At 42.2% G+C, this 17,177-nt stretch overlaps 1 protein-coding gene across 5 annotated transcripts in view; it reads right to left on the reverse strand.

The window, feature by feature from the left end:
* LOC115470793 (chromodomain-helicase-DNA-binding protein 9-like) overlaps window positions 1-17,177 on the reverse strand; it is a 624,303-nt gene that overhangs the window by 296,500 nt on the left and 310,626 nt on the right. For all 5 annotated transcript variants that reach the window (XM_030204322.1, XM_030204321.1, XM_030204320.1 and 2 more), the window contains 2 exons: window positions 13,876-14,019; window positions 2,474-2,729 (listed from right to left, as the gene is read on the reverse strand). In XM_030204322.1, the coding sequence (XP_030060182.1) occupies window positions 2,474-2,729; window positions 13,876-14,019 (400 nt within the window). The remainder of the gene's footprint in view (window positions 1-2,473; window positions 2,730-13,875; window positions 14,020-17,177) is intronic.

Raw genomic sequence — 17,177 nt, forward strand, 5'->3', positions numbered from 1 at the left:
AGAGGGGTATAACCAGCAGAAGAAGTCATTAGCGAGGCCCCACTTGGAGTATTGTGTTCAATTTTGGAGGCTGTATCTTGCTAAAGATAGAAAAAGACTGGAAGCGGAGCAAAGAAAAGCTACAAAAATGGTATGGAATTTGCATTGCAAACCGTACGAGGAGAGACTTGCCGACCTGAACATGCATACCTTAGAGGAAAGGAAAAACAGGGGTGACATGATATAGACGTTCAAATATTTGAAAGGTACTAATCCGCAAACTAACCTTTTCCAGAGACAGGAAGGTTGAAGAACTAGAGGACGTGAATTGAGGTTGAAGGGAAGCAAACTCAGGAGTGTCAGGAAGTATTTTTTCACGGAAAGGGTGGTAAATACGTGGAATGCCCTCCCGCGGGAGGTGGTGATGAAAACGGAAATGGAATTCAAACATGTGTGGGATAAACACAAAGGAATCCTGTTTAGAAGGAATGGATCTATGGAATCTTAGCAAAGATTGGGTGGCGACACCGGTAATTGGAGAGTAAAACCAGTGCTGGGTGGACTTCTACAGTCTGTGCCCTGATCGTGACTGAATCAGGGGCGTATCTGGAATCCGGCGGTAGGGGGGGCCACAGCCAGAGAGGGGGGGCACATTTTTGCCTCCCTCCCCCCCGCCGCCGCCGCCTCTGCCTCTCTCCACCCCCTCCCCGCCGTCAACCCTCCCCCGCTGCTTACTTTTGCTGGCGCCGAGGTCCGACCCGCAATCTCCGTTTTTCGTCTTCCTCCGTGGCCATGCTTCCAGGAAGTAACGCTGCAGTGCTGATTCGTTGAATCCAGTTCGACGTCTGACGTCAGACGCCGAACTGGATTCAACGAATCAGCACTGCAGCATTACTTCCTGGAAGCATGGCCACGGAGGAAGACGAAAAACGGAGATTGCGGGTCGGACCTCGGCGCCAGCAAAAGTAAGCAGCGGGGGAGGGTTGACGGCGGGGAGGGGGGCCAGGGCGAAATCTGCGGGGGGCCCAGGCCCCTGTGGCCCCACGCAGATACGCCCCTGGACTGAATAGATAGGGATGGGCTAGATTGTAAATTTTAAGGGGCTTTGGCGTTAGCTTTACAACTTTTAGTACAGGAACAGTGCTGGGCAGACTTTTACGGTCTGTGCCCTGAGAAAGGCAGGGACATATCAAACTTGGGTAAACACATAAAGTATCACATAGCATGTAAATGAGTTTATCTTGTTGGGCAGACTAGATGGACCATTCACGTCTTTATCTGCCGTAATTTACTATGTTACTCTTCCCACTTTCATCTAGCATTGCCTCTCTCTCCTCCCACTTCATCTAGCATTTCCCCTCTCCTTCTCACTACCCATCATCTGCCCCTCTCTCCTCCCCACTTCCATTCAGCATTTCTCCTCTCCTCCCTACTTCCATCGTCTGCCCTTCTCTCTCCTTCCTACTTCCATCCAGCATTGCCCCTCTCTCCTCCCCACTTCCACTGTCTGTCTCTTTCTTCTCCCCACTTACATCCAGCATTGCCCTCTCTTTCCTCCAGACTTCCAGCCAGCATCTCCCCCTCTCTCCCCATCTTTCTATACACCATCCTTCTAATCCCTTTTCCATCCAGCATCACCCATCGTCTATCCATCATTTCTTCCTCCCTTCCATTCAGCATCCCGCCTCTCTCCAGTGGCAACTGCTGCTTCACCCGTGAGCAACAGAGGGGACAAAGAAAGACGAAGCAGGCTGGGGCTGCTTCCTTCCCGTTCACATTAATTGATTTGATTAATTTATTTATTTTTTGTCTATTAGATTGTAAGCTCTTTGAGCAGGGACTGTCTTTCTTCTATGTTTGTGCAGCGCTGCGTATGCCTTGTAGCGCTATAGAAATGCTAAATAGTAGTAGTAGTAGTAGGCTGCAGTGCTCGGGTGCGGGCTGTGGTCTCCGCCGGTCCCCTGCCTCGAAACAGGACGTTGACATCAGAGGGGCAGCGGACAAGCAGAGCCCACAGCGTGCTCCCAAGCACTGCAGCCCCATGCCTACAACTCCTTTTTTTTCCACCTCCCCCCCCACTGCTAATTGTTGGGCAAGGGCACCTATCCTGTCTGAAGAATTAAAAGGTGCAGGTACACTGTACCAGAGTATACCAGCACAAAAATATCCCTGGCATTACTGCACAACAGTGAGTCTGTATCTGACTACAAATAGTGAACAGAGTTAACTGATGTCACTATGCCAGTTTAAATCCTCTTAGTCTTAAATTATACTAAGTCATCATAATACTCTAGAACACTTATTGAAACTAAGCCAATTTTAGTAGAGGCATCTAAACAAATGCAGGGGTGGAGGGGCAGTAATTAAAGATGCATTTCCAGAACTTAAAAAAATGTAATTTATGCTATTTCTTTTAATCAAATATTTGGCTTGCAAAAATGTGTAGCTCTTGAATACTTATCACAAAAAACTGTTAATTTTTATACTTGCTTACCTTTGATAAGATAAGGATGATTACAGCACTTTCGCAGTTCCATCATAGTGTTAACCAAGTTGGGTACATTGGCCTGCCCTGCTCCTTTGGACAAAAATGCAAAGTTTTTCTCCAAGATTGCTCGATAATATTTCTTCTGGATATTGGTGAGTTCTACTTCAATGATTGTTTCTTCCTTTGGAGCCAACTTTTTTTCTACATCTTCCTTCAAGCGCCTCAACATCATTGGTTTTAACATAGCTTGTAGTTTCTGGACCTAGATAAAAAAGTAAAAGCCTTCAAGTAAAATAAAACAAATACCCAAATGGTAAAAAAGGGCAACATCTGCAACGTGTATATACTAATGCTCGCAGTATGGAAAATAGGGTTCTATATCTACAGGCTGTGATGGAAGTGGCAGTCACAGAGAATAGCAGAACAATGCGAGTCAGGGATCAGCAAATGCAGATGAAGGAGCAGACCACACAAACCAGATGGTAAAGTAGTAGGCAATTTATTAAAGAGAAGAACTAAAACAGTGCCCAATGTGGCCATGTTTCGCCTATGTAAGGCTACACCGGGGCTGATACTGTAATTGTTAAACAGACATGATTGAAATTAAAAATTAAATCATACTAAATTGAATAATAACTTAATAGCAAAAGCAAAGTTCATCTCTGTGTGAAAGCAAAAGACACAACTAATGACTAAAAACCAACCAGCTGGCTGTTTAAAACATTAATAAAGGACAGAAGTATACATCAATGTGTGTACCTCAGTTAAAAAATAACTTGAATGGTGGACGTGGTTCCTCAAGTTAACCAAAGTGTCAACTAGCTTGCATTAGTGGCCTGACACAGGCAGCTAATGAAAATGCAAATGTTTAAATCCGTTTTAAAAATTTCATATTAGAAGTAATGCCTGTAAGATATATATGTCCATTATGACTAGGAAAGCTTTATTTACATAAACTGGAACTGAAGGAGGGGAAGAGATGAAGGGCATGAAATCAAAAGGAAACAGATGGAGAGTGGACTGAAATAAGGGAACCAATCAAAACAGCAGGCAAAGGGGGAGACAGGCACAGAAATTGTTACCTCTTAGACTTACTCCTTGGAATTCCACTCTAAAAAATATTACAGAGTGGCTTACAACATATCAAAAAAACTACAATTCATAATTCAATACAGCAAAGTTACTCACCTGTAGCAGGTGTTCTTCAAGGACAGCAGAACAAGGATTCTCACAAGTAGGTGAAGTCCCTGGACGGAGCCCTGGCACGGATGCTAGGCAGCATTTCAAACAAACTTCTAGAATTCTTTCGCAGGCCCCCCATCTCGCATATGCAAGTACCTTACTACCTGCTCAAGTCACATGGGAGCCACAGTTGGATCAAAAGGTAAAAGAATACAACTTACAGAGGAGGAGGGAGGGTTTGTATGAAGCCTAGTCCTGCTGTACACGGAGAACACCTGCTACAGGTGAGTAATCTCGCTTTCCTCCAAGACAAGCAGGATATAGGATACTCACCTATGGGCATCCCTAGCTACCAGGCTCACACTTGCAACAGCAAGGTCTACAAGAAACCAATCAACCTAAACTTACATACAATCTTATTATGAGAGTGCAGCCTGGAACAGAATAAAAATGGGCCTAGGAGGGTGAAGTTGGATTCTAAACACCAAACACATTTTGCAGAACTGTCTTGACCAAACCAGCTGTTGCTTCGGGTATTCTGCTCACACAATAATATGTAAATGTGTGGACTGAAGACTACCTTGCAGCTCTGTAAATTTCTTCAATAGAGGATGACTTCAAGTGGACCACTAATGTAGCCATGGCTCTAACATTGTGAGCCATGACATGACCCTCCAGAGTCAGCCCAGCTTGGACATAAGTGAAAGATATGCAGACCGCTAGTCAATCAGATAAAGCATGTTTACTGATGGCTTCTCCCATCCTGTTTGGGTCAAAGGAAACAAAAAGCTGGGTGGAATGTCTATGGGCTTTAGTCCGCTCCAGATAGAATGCTAAGGTTTTGCCAGGATGGGCATGGAAGTTTTGGAAAGAATGTTGGTAGGATGACTGACTGATTAAGACTAAACTCTGAGACCAGGTTAGGAAGGAACTTAGGATGAGTGTGGAGAACTACTCTGTTATGATGAAATCTTATGTAAGGTGGATCCACTACTAGGGCCTGAAGCTCACCGACTCTGTGAGCCGAAGTGACTGGCACCAAAAACAAAACCTTCCAGGTCAAAATACTTCAGAAGACAGGAATCAAGTGGCTAAAAAGGAGCTTTCATCAGCTGGGTGAAGATGATGTTGAGGTCCCATGACACAGTAGATGGCCTGGCAGGGGGCTTTGTCAATAGTAAACCTCTCATTAAGTGAATAGCTAGAGGCTGAAGGCAACAGTAAGCACTAATCGCACTAAGACCAACCTTACAGAGTTGGTTTTGAGACCAGATTCAGAGAGGTGTAGGAGGTATTCAAGCAGATTTTGTGTAGGGCAAGAGAGAGGACCTGAGGCCTTGTCCTCACACTGGAAGGCAAACAACCTCCATTTAAAATTATAACACCTCTAAGTGGAATCTTTCCTGGAAGCTAGCAAGATCCTGAAGACACCCTCAGGCAGTCAAAGGGAAGCAAATTTTATGTGTTCAACATCCAGGCCACGAGGGCCAGGGGCTGGAGGTTGGGATGCAGAAGAGACCCTTCATTCTGGGTTTTTAGGGTCAACAAACAGCTCTTTGGAGGAAAACTTCAGAAGAGAGAACCATATCTGCCTCAGCCTGAAGGGCACAATGATGATCATGGTTTCCTGTTCAAGTTTCAGCAGAGTTTTGCCAATCAGAGGGATGGGAGGATACATATTCAGAAGGCCCTCCCCCTCCCAAATTAAGGAGGAAGGCATCTGATTCTAGTCTCTCGTGTGACCACAGCCTTGAACAAAACTGAGGGACTCTGTTGTTGAGATGAATAAAAAAAAAAAGATTTACAGAGGGGATGCCCCACTCTCAAAAGATCTTTTGTGCAATACCCATGCTAAGAGACCAATCGTGTGGGTTGCATCTCCATGTTCAATCTGTCTGCCAGACTGTTGTCTTTGCCTGCCAGCTTAGTGGCTCAGAGTACCATGCTGTGGCTGGCAGCTCACTGCCACATCCTGACTGCCTCCTGACATAAGAGGTGGGAGTCCATACTCCCCTGCTTGTCGACACAGTATAATGCAACCTGACGTCTCTAACTAGTACAATTTGGTTCAACAGCCGATCTCTGAAAGCATTTAGAGTGTTCCAGATTGCCTGGAACTCCAGGAGGTTGATTTGACGCTCAGTCTCCTGAGCAGACCAGAGTCCCTGAGTGTGAAGCCCATCTACATGAGCTCCCACTATAGAGTGGATACATCTGTAGTCAGAACCTTTTGGGGTGGAGGAATTTGGAATGGGAGTCCCAAGGTCAGATTGGGTCAAATCATCCATCAAAGAAGCTACTGGGCTAACTGTAGCATAACTGAGATGACATCTGCAAGGTTCCTAGTAATCTGGCAAGGGTCCATTGGGCACCTTGCAAATGGAGGCGCACCATGAGTGTGACATGAACTGTGGAGGCCATGAGGCATATTTTCAAAGCACTTAGCCTTCCAAAGTTCCATAGAAACCTATGGAACTTTGGAAGGCTAAGTGCTTTGAAAATATGCCTCCATATGGTCCATCAATCTCAACATCTGCAGAGCTGTGACCTGCTGGCTGTGCTGAACTTGACTGGTGATGGCAATGAAAGCATCCACCTACACCTGAGATAGGTAGGCTCAAGCTTGCACTGTGTCTAGCAGGGCTCCAACAGCCAAGCAGTTCTCCACATTGATAGTTGAGCATTTTCCTTTGATTTGCTTTTGACCAGCCTGTCGTCCAGGTAGGGAGACACAAACTCTCAGTCTGTGTAACACTCTGGGAGTGGACATGAGGCCAAATGGCAGGACGTGATACCGGCAGAGGTGTTTCCCCACCCGAAATCTGAGATACTTCCTGTAACATGGATGAAATCTGAATGTGGGTATAAGCATCCTTCAAATCCAGAGGGCATAGCCAATCATTTTTCTTTATCATAGGAAGAAGGATGCCCAGGGAAATCATCCTGAACTTTTCTCTGACCAGATATTTGTTCAGGTCCATTAGATATAAGATGGTATGGAATTCCCCCATCTTTCTGGGCACAGTAAGTACATAGAACAGAATCCTTTTTTCTTCTTCCCTTGGGGGAACAGGCTTGACCACATGGACCTTTAGAAGGGAGGAGAGTTCCTCTGTGAGTACTTCCCAGTGCTGAAAGCTGAAGCTTGACGCTCTCAGTGGGCAATTTGAAGGAAGTTGATCCAACTGAGACTGTAACCCACCTGGACTATTTGCAGAACCCACTGTTCTGAGGTTACAAGAGGCCACATTTCTTGGAAAAAATTCAGTCTCCCTTTTAATGTTAGTCATCCGGGTCGGATACTTTGATTTTGGTTATGCTCTGCTGGAACCAGTCAAAAGCTCATCCCTTGCCTTTGACTGGGTCTTCCGAGTCCGCTGCTGGTGGGAATGGTAAAGTGGAGGCTGAGCTTGTTGCTGAGGATGGGAAGAAGGGGTGAACCTATAGTAAGCAATCTTTCTACTCTCATCCGAAAACCTCCAAGACATGGAGGCTGCAGAAGGAGCGGGCTGAGACAGGGACTTAATGATATCAGTTCTCTTCTTAATGAAGTCTGCTACCAATTCCACTCTGTCCCCAAAAATGTTACCACCTTGGAAGGAACCGCTGGCTCAAGGACCGAGAAGCGCAGCCCTGAGTCTGTGCATGCCGATACACTGGCTAAATCTCTCTTATCTGCACCCTTCTCCTCCACTGCTAACTCCAGACTCCGTTCCTTTTATCTTGCTGCACCATATGCCTGGAATAGACTTCCTGAACCGGTACGTCAAGCTCCATCTCTGGCCGTCTTCAAATCTAAGCTAAAAGCCCAACGTTTTGATGCTGCTTTTAACTCCTAACCCTTATTCACTTGTTCAGAACCCTTATTTTATCATCCTCACTTTAATATTCCCTTATCTCCTGATTGTCCTGTTTGTCTGTTCTAATTAGATTGTAAGCTCTGTCGAGCAGGGACTGTCTCTTCATGTTCAAGTGTACAGCGCTGTGTAAGTCTAGTAGCGCTTTAGAAATGATAAATAGAAGTAATAGTAGTAGTAGTTTGGTGCCACTTCACACAGTGTCTGTGTGCTGTCAATGATGACCACAGCCTCCACAAAGGAAAACCAAAGCAAGCAAACACAGCAGAGGTTAAACACAGGATGAAGTAAAACAAAACGTCCAATTGGCTCAGAGTGTTCACATCAGAAGCTTTATTCAAAGTAATAATGGACATGGGCTGAACATGAACTGTGTTTCGGCCAAAGAGGCCTGCTTCAGGAGTCCTTGTGCACTGTACATATTTGGGCACTCAGCACTCTAAAGGTATAAGCAACCAAAGAAAACCTTAGTTTTATGTGTCAGTAGTAGGAGCGCCAAACACACAACGTTTTGTTTACATCATCCTGAATGTCACCTCCACTGTCACTGATGTGACACCAGAATCGGAACAGAATCTTTTTGTATGTTGATCTGTAAGTGAAACATCCTACTTTGATCTACAAGCACTTTCGGGGGGGGGGGGTGGGGGGGGGGGGGGGGGGGGGTGTACTTGTTGGTCAGCATGTCCCGTGTGAACAAAAGTATACTCTATATGATTTACATTAAAAATTTATGTAAGAATGACATTAAATATAAAGGTAAGGGAGAAACTGAAGAGCACTTTTCTAAAACTCAGTCCATCAGCAACAGTTTTGAGAAAAATAGGTAGAAGCTTTGGACCAAGTGAGTTTTGCATAGAGAATTTAGCACAAAGTCATTAAAACACCATAGACCTAGTAAGTTTTGGCACAAGAATAAGCTACAGCAAATGAATCTTACCTTCATGAACGAAATTAATCACATAACTCAAAACTGACAAAAAATAGACCAAGTGGGTTTTGGAAAAGTGCTCTTCAATTAGTGTGGGGGCTAGGGGGCAGGGCTTGTTCCCTCCAGCTAAGAAAGCATTCCACTGCTCCTTAACCTCAATATGTCCGTGCAGAGCTCCAGTCCACCAGACACGCAAACACAAAAATTACATAAAAGAAATAGAAGAACAGCCCAGTCATGAAAATACCCAGATCTTGAACTTAGCAGTTTCACTAATGCAATAGCCAGAGTGCACAAAGCTGAAAGGGTTCCCACTATTCTCATGCTAACAGAAATGAGGTAATACATGGTTTACCAACTGATTGACTGAAACCTAACACCAACTCTACATGGAACTTGAGAAAGAAGAGCTTAAACCTGGATTTCTTCAACTGAGATAAGTATAAAATTGTCTCATTTTCTTCTGAATGTATTTAGTCATGTAAACTGGCCACCTGGAAGAAAAAGGTCTATTGATGGATAAAGGGCCAGAACTGTGGAATTCTCTCCTTATGAGTTTACATCAACAGAAAGATTATGTAAAATATCACTGCAATATAAAAACTTGGCTATTTAAGAAATATTTTAGCCTAAAGCATTGATATTTTGATCCAGTGTACAGACTGGATTTCAATGCTGGATGAATGTTTGTTTCTTCTCCTTTTTTACCCATAGGGGAATGATATATGTTAACTGCTTTGAGCTATGCAGATGGTTAAAGCAGTACACAAATGTGAAATTAAATTTAAAAGACTTGAAACAGCCAATCACAATCTGAACTCAGAGCCAGAGATATAACCAAGGTTGCTGAGAGGAAACTTTAGAATCAGATTTCTACAACACTGAGAAAACTTATAAAGCAGGCTTGTCCAAATTCAGTCTTCCAGGGCTGCAAACAGACCAGGTTTTCAGGATATTCCTAATAAACACATATGAGAGAGAGTGGCATACAATGGATATAGTGGACATGCAAATCTTTCTCATGTACATTCATTAGGGATATCCTGAAACCCCAGCTTGTTCGCAGTCCTCCAGGACTTGGACAAGCCTGATCTAAAGCATCTTTGTTTAACGACCCTTCTCTTGGACTCCCATAACCTGATTATTAGAATAAGGCAAATAATAAATCCTTGAGACCAGTCAGAGTCTGAAGGAGCCTTTAATTTTTCAGTTAAATGATTCAAGATTTCTCTAAATGAAATCAGCAGTAGTCCTTGAAAATGAGATATTTTTGTTTCTGCACTATAAGCACAACCTTTTCAATTTTCATATTTAGTCCCTCAGACTAAACAGCTAAAGACTTACTGAGATCTGAAACTGCCTCCCACATAGAAGCCAAGATAAAACTCTCTTTGGATTGGTAGGAGTAAATTTAAACTTAGACATGGATAACTCATTTTGCCTTGGTACTCTTCCTGAATCTCTTCTCTCCTCCTGAGCCAGGAACCAGTTCACTAGTCTAGAGTAGCATTGCTCAATTAAGATATGTTCGGCTCCCCCCCCCACTTACCACCACCAGACAATCTTTGTTAAAACTTGAACCCCTCCTCCCTTCTATGGAGAGAGCAGCTGAGGCAAACAGAGAAGATTCAAACTGCTCTTATGCTGGAGGCCCACTGCTGCGAACTCAAAAGATATGTCAATCCATGAAGATGCCCATACTGTCTCTAGTGAAAATCAAAGCAGCCTACCCTGGAGCTCCCACCAGGCTCCAAGGCTCTCTTGAACAGATCCAAAAGGCAAGAGAAGGAGAATGACTGGGTCTGCGAAGGAAAGGTCCTTGTCTTCCCCTATGCATCACCAGATCAGATCTCTGATTTTATACCTAAATGAGTATGCTGTGAAACATATTATAGATCTGTCACCATCTTGGTTTCCCTCAGTAAGCAGAAACCAGATACTTTTTCAAGGCCTATTTCTCTCCTTTGGATATTCAACAGACTTGGCACAATAAAAGAAAGATCCTTCTCTTTGGTTAAGTTCAGCATACCCTTTAGCAAATATATGTATAAAAGATCTTTGTGCCAAGGACTATAAAAAGTGACTTGGGACAAAGATAACCTGATCCTAAGCTGGCTTTGAAAACCAGCACCAAAATTTTTAATCAGATCCAAAATTAACAGGCAGACAATGCAGGTGTTCTAATATTAACAATATGGCCTCTGAACAGGGGACGTCAGGACAATTCATACCACGCAAAGAGTATCGTCTTCCCGCTTGCAGAATCAGATCAGCTGCTGCAGGCTGCAGCAACGCACTGGCCCAGAGACGGGCTGAAGACACAGAACTTCGGCTGGAGGGGACTGGGGACCCCCGCCAGCACAGGTACTCAACGCCGATGGCGACGGAGGAGGGTTGGTGACGCCAGGGGAGGTGTCCAGGGCCAAATCTGAGGGGGCCCAGTCCCCCCAGGCCCCATGTAGCTACGGCGCTGCCTCTGAAGTCCCTCAGTCTATACTATGATCTGTTGTAACTCGAAAATAATTTTTGTAGTAAGCCAACATAGTGTCTCACAAAAGTGTCCACACTTGTAATTTTTCACATTCTGTCACCCAGAAAATACAATCTCAAATGCATTAAAGTAGGTATTTATTACACTCATCTACAGTATACTCTGCACTTTCAAAGTGAAAAAGCAATTATACAAATAGTCAACAAATAAATATGATCAATATGATTGTGTAACTCTTCAATCATTTGTCCTAGCAAAACCATATTAGCTCTATTTGCAAAAAGTTTCTATAGAATGAAGTGAATCTGAAGCAAAGGTCAAAACAAGCCAAACACAGAAACGCGGACAAAACTCCAGGATCAAGTTATTCAAAGATACAGATTGGGGAAAATATGTAAGAAAATTTCAAATGTGTTTGAATATCCTTTGGGGTATCGTCAGATCCATTACTGTAAAGTAGGAACAGCTTGCACCACCGAAAAACACTGATTCAATAAAATCATTCCTCCAAATTAGAAGAAAACTGATGAGGAAGATCACTTTGAAGCCCAAAATGACAAGAACTTGAGGCTACAGGTTGAGACTAGGAAAATGTTGACTGTTTAACAATTTCGAGATTAGTTTACAAGAATGGTCCGAGTGGGAAGGTGGAAAAACAGTCAACTCTGAAGAAAAACTTTATATTTATGGACAATGCATGGCATGCAGGAAGGTGGCGTTTCTGGTCTGATGAGACTAAAGTGGAACTCTGTGGTCTCAATCCTAATGTGTTGCTTACCACAAAACACAGTACCATTTTTAAGTTTCTGTTTTTACTTACAAGTTTTTATATGGAGAATTACCTACATACACTGCAGATCATTTCCAACTGTTGTCAGATTTATCGTCAAGGAATATGAGAAAGAAACTACTGCTGAGATTTCCATCCCCAAAATCGGTAAAACCTCATAAGTTGTTAGGCAAGTCATTACCCTACGAGGCAGTATTAATCTGGAACGCTCTTCATTTATCTATTAGAAGAACTAACGATTACACTGAAATAAAATTTTTTATAAAATCAGCACAATGACAATTAAAAGACGCCAACTAAAACATCAGACATCCTAAAATCATTACAGGCCTAATACATATTTTCTAAACAAAAAAGTTTTCAATAGTTTTCTAAAGCAAAGATAATTTCTAGTTACTGTCTAGTTGCTCTTATTGTTAGCCACTTTGAACCTGAATGGCAATTGCAGGTTATAAGACCTCTTTAATGTAATGTACATTACATATCAAGACTTATATTCCACAGTCACCTATCCAGCTCAATGTGTATTACAAAATTATGTCAATTATATCAGCAAACACACATCGTAAGAAAATCAACCTACTTTGAACATAAAAGACCTTTTATAGAAAGAAACTATTGAAATAAAGTGTCTTCAAATCCTTCCTAAATATAAGATAATTTGACTCAAAACGCAAAAAAAAAAACGTTATAAATTCCAGATTGCAGAAGCTTGATATAAAACAGATGACATCAGAAAACCATAATGTTTAACTGCTTTTAGAGTTGGAAAACTGTGTAACATTTGATTACGTAGCACATAACATTGACAACTTGCTGTCAACTCTATCAGGGGTATCAAATATGATGGAACTTGTCCATCAGAGATTTTAAATATAATACAAACTTTAAATTTAACTCTTGCCTGTATTGGTAACCAATAAAGATTCAGTAGCAACAGGGAAGCTCAGTCATAACGACAAGCAGCAAATATAAGTTAGACTGCAGTGTAATCTATGAAAAAGAGATTTTGTACAATACCCTGTAGCTCCATCCTTACACTAAACATGGAAGTGCCAGCACGATTTTGTAGGGACCCTTTGTAGCAGTAGTGTCGTGGAAATCAGAGAGATGGATGGTGCAAGAACAGGAATATTGTAAAGGAAAATCTGTTTGAACCTACTACAGATCTAGGACAGTGGGAAAAGATTCATCTTTTTGAAGCATAATGATCCTAAGCACAAAGCAAAGGGCAATAATGGAGCACCCCAGAAAGAAGATCTCAAGTGGTCCAATGTCCCAATATGAATCAACAGAAAATCTGTGGCAAGACTTGAAAATTCCAGTCCAAAGCCCATCCTCAGCTTGAGCTATTCTACTAAGAATGGGCAAAAACAGCACCATTCCACTTATGAAAATCAGTAGACACCTATCCTAAGTAAACAAGGGTATTAATGATGCAAAGGCATTTTCATCAAGTATGAAGTCAAGGGGTGTGAAGATTTATTCAATCAAAATGTTTTTGTTTTTATTCTTAGTTACTTTTTGAATATTTCTATAGTTCTTTAACACAAACTGTAGAATATGTTGTGAAGGTCACTGAAATAACTTCCTATTTTAATGCATTCTGAACTATACTTTTTAGACAGAATGTGAAAATGTGAAGATGGGGAAGACATTTGCAAGACACAAAACAGATAAAGCAGTCCAGCTATGAAATAATCAAAGCAGACCATAGCAAAGTTGGTTAAACTTAAAAATGACTGTAAGTGACAACCTAATGGACAAAACATTCCACTACAACCCAAATTTGTGATTGCATCAATAGTTTGGAATCATTACACACTTCACGATTCATTTTTGCTATTAGAACATTCAAATATATCTCTGCTCCAGCAGGTACAAGGGAGGAAAAAAATAACTTTTGATCAGACATACAAGACTGAACTGATCTTGATCACTAATTGTTCAATATATACAAAAATAAAAAGCATTTTTCTATAAACCTGTGTTTTGTCATTGAGGGAAAACACATTTTTTAAATCTAATTAATAAGAAAAGAGTAGGATATATGCAATTAAGCTCCACAATAAATTCTGTACAAAGAGGTTGAAAGTAAAAACATCATATGACAATATGAGCTTGAACTTCAGTTACAAAATAATGCTATTGACATACCTGCTCTTCTGTTTTTAGGTCTCCAAATTCTTGCATGAACATTGATTCTGAAGGAAAGCGCAAAGGTTCAAGGAAATGAAGAAGGCTGAAGAGCTCTTCTACAGTGTTCTGGAGCGGCGTACCTGTTAACAGCACCTTGTGTTCCTGTGAGGTTAAAAAGGCAGCTCACATCAAACACAAGTCCTATAAGGTTCCTTTACAAGTTACAATGATATACAACATATTAATATCCTTTGCCCTAAAACTAAAATTCTATGTCTACTCCAATGATATTTTACTATTAAGCTTCTATTTTCACAAGAAAAGCTAAACAAAAGTCAGTATAAGAAACAACAAACAGAAAATCACACATAATTATCATCACATTTATACAGCTAAATTACTTATCTGTAGCATATGTTCTCTGATGACAGCACAGAAATCAAAACAAAGGAAAAAAACAATTCCGCAGGTAACAGCAAGATAAGCAAAGAATGGAAGACACCAGGACAAAGTTCAAGATAAACCATTTAACTCTTCAGTTTATATCTTCAGACCAATAAAAGTATTCGCAAATACAGTCTTCTCATACAGTATATAGGATGCACTTGACAAAAAGTCCCAACACAGGCCGTGTTTTGGGACAGAATGCCTACAATCAGGGGACCTCAATGAGTGTATAAAAAGGGAAAAAATAATGGAGAAAAAAATAAGAAAAATGATTATTAATGTAAACATTACAGTTAAAAGGGGAAGAAAGCAGTGTGACTAGGAAAACTTACTTTTTTAATTTAATTTTATTTTTATTATATTCAAAAGTATACAACAAAACCATCTTCTGATCCAACATAAAACGCATTACCTATATAATATGTTTCATATTGCTAATTTAACATCAAAAACATGTTTCTCCCACAGCCCTCCCCATCCTATCCCCCCTTCTTCTTCCCCCAGCATTATGGTGGTATTACTTGTACTTCTCTCCATTGCTCATATGGATGCCATATTTTCTGGAACAATTGGAGGTGCCCCTTCCGCATAGCTGTCAGTTTCGACATTTGATAGAGATGATGCATTCTACCCTCTATCACCTGCATAATGGGAACCTCCTTCTGCCTCCAGGCTCTTGCCAGTGCAAGTTTAGCTGCTCCAAAGAGTTGAACAACCAACTTATGGCTTTGCATCGGACTCTTCACGGGTCGCATATGAAGTAAGCAATATTCAGCCTGGCAAGGGGTAATCTATCTTTACCATCTCCCGTACCATTCCCAGGATCCCTGCCCAGTATGCCTAGGCCTTTGGGCACTCCCACCAGATGTGCATAAATGTTCCCTGCCCTCCACATTCTCTCCAGCAATCCTCTGAGATCTGTGGATAAAACGTTTGTAATTTATCCAGTGTATAATACCACCAATATAGAATTTTGTATCCATTTTCAACCAGCGGTTCGGCGATGGAGGGCTTCAGCAGATGCCTGTAGCTGCCTGCCCACCATTCCATTGTGTATTTTTTTTCTTAAGCTCTTTCTCCCATCTCCCTATGTAGTATTCTTGTAGCGATGAGAGAAGCAAGAGTGCCCTATACAGCTGGGTTATGCTACCCCTACCCCCTCCTCCTCTCATAGCTTTTTCCAACCCTGTTTCCGCCAGTCCCAGCTCATCCCTTGCACGCCTAAAGATATAATTGCTTAAGCAGATATAATACACTAAGTCTCTATCCTCTAGTCCATATTCTTCCTACAATTCCTCAAAGGCTCTTATTTTCCCATTAACCCAAATCTGCCCCAGTTTATACAACCCTTTCTGAGCCCAGTCCTGATATGTTTTCTCCTCCATCCCCAAGAGGAATCCCGGTGCTCCTTGTATGGCCATCTGCAGAAAATATTTTCTTTCCCGGAAAACCTTTTTCCGTATTTGGAGCCATGTGTTAAGTAAGTGGCTTAACCCCACTGGGATCCTCCATGCCGTGGACAATATATCCCTCCCCGATCTCCATAATATGTCTCCCAAGAATCGGGTACCCATCCAAGCTCTCTCCCAATGCAGCCACTTCTTGGTGACCCTTGGATCCCATTCAGCCAAGATCCTAAGCTGTGCTGCCTGGTAGTAAAGGTAAAAATTGGGGGCTCCCATACCCCCCTTAGTTGGCATTTGAAACATCATGCTTCTGCGCACCCTAGGTGGCCTTTTCCTCCATATAAAGGTGAACATTTTTCGATTCAGATGTTGAAAGAAAGCCCAGGGGATTGGAATTGGGAGAGCCAGAAACAGGTACAGCAGCTTCGGCAATAGCATCATTTTTATAGTTTGAATTCTGCCCAACCACGATATTGTAAGACCCTCCCCACCTATCTAACTCCTCAAAAAGCTCTTTTACCTTCTTAGGGAAGTTCGCCTGAAACAGGCTCTCTGTCCGAGGGGTGATCATTATTCCCAAATATCTAATATCTTTGGCTGCCCATTTAAATGGATATACCCCCTGCAGCACCTGAGCCTCTCGCAGGGGCATTGTGAGATTAAGTATCTCCGATTTGAATTAATTTTAAAGCCCGACAGAACCCCATATTGTGATATCAGCTCCATGACCTGCTGCAGTGATTGTTTTGGTTGAGCCAGAGTCAACAGAACATCATCAGCAAAAAGCTTGATCTTATGCTCTCGTTGACCTCTGACCACTCCCCGTATATTCCCATCTGCTTAGCTAGTGGCTCAATCGACAGTGCGAATAACAGGAGCGACACTGCACACCCCTGTCTCGTTCCTCTGCAAAGTTCTATCGTTTTAGTGTGAGTACCATTTCCTTTTAAGATTGCCAAGGGGTTAGTATAGAGCAGACGCAACCATGCCAGGAAGTTCCCTCCCAGTCCTATCTGTTTCAAGACCGCGAATAGAAAGGGCCACTCAACCCAGTCGAACGCTTTCTCTGCGTCAACCAAAAATAGGATGACTGGAGCCAGCTCATCTTTAGCTTGTTGAATCACATGTAGCAAACATCTGATATTCTCAAACGTTTGCCTGCCTTCAATAAAGCCCGCCTGATCTTCATGTATTAACTTGGTAGCACTCCCTGGAGCCTACTAGCCAATATTTTGGTAAATATTTTATAGTCTATGTTTAATAGTGATATTGGTCTATATGAACCACATTGTAAAGGATCTTTGCGCGACGTCTGGATCAGAACTACCTCAGCCACTCTCCAGGAGTATGGCAGTTCCTTTAATTTATCAAAGGAGGTGATCACTTTCAGCAGCAGAGGTACTAACCATTTGGCAAATAGTTTATAAACTCGCGCAGGGAACCCGTCCGGCTCCGGAACTTTATTAT

The sequence above is a fragment of the Microcaecilia unicolor genome, chromosome 5 (assembly GCF_901765095.1).
Source record: "Microcaecilia unicolor chromosome 5, aMicUni1.1, whole genome shotgun sequence".
NCBI classification, from domain to species: Eukaryota; Metazoa; Chordata; class Amphibia; order Gymnophiona; family Siphonopidae; genus Microcaecilia; species Microcaecilia unicolor.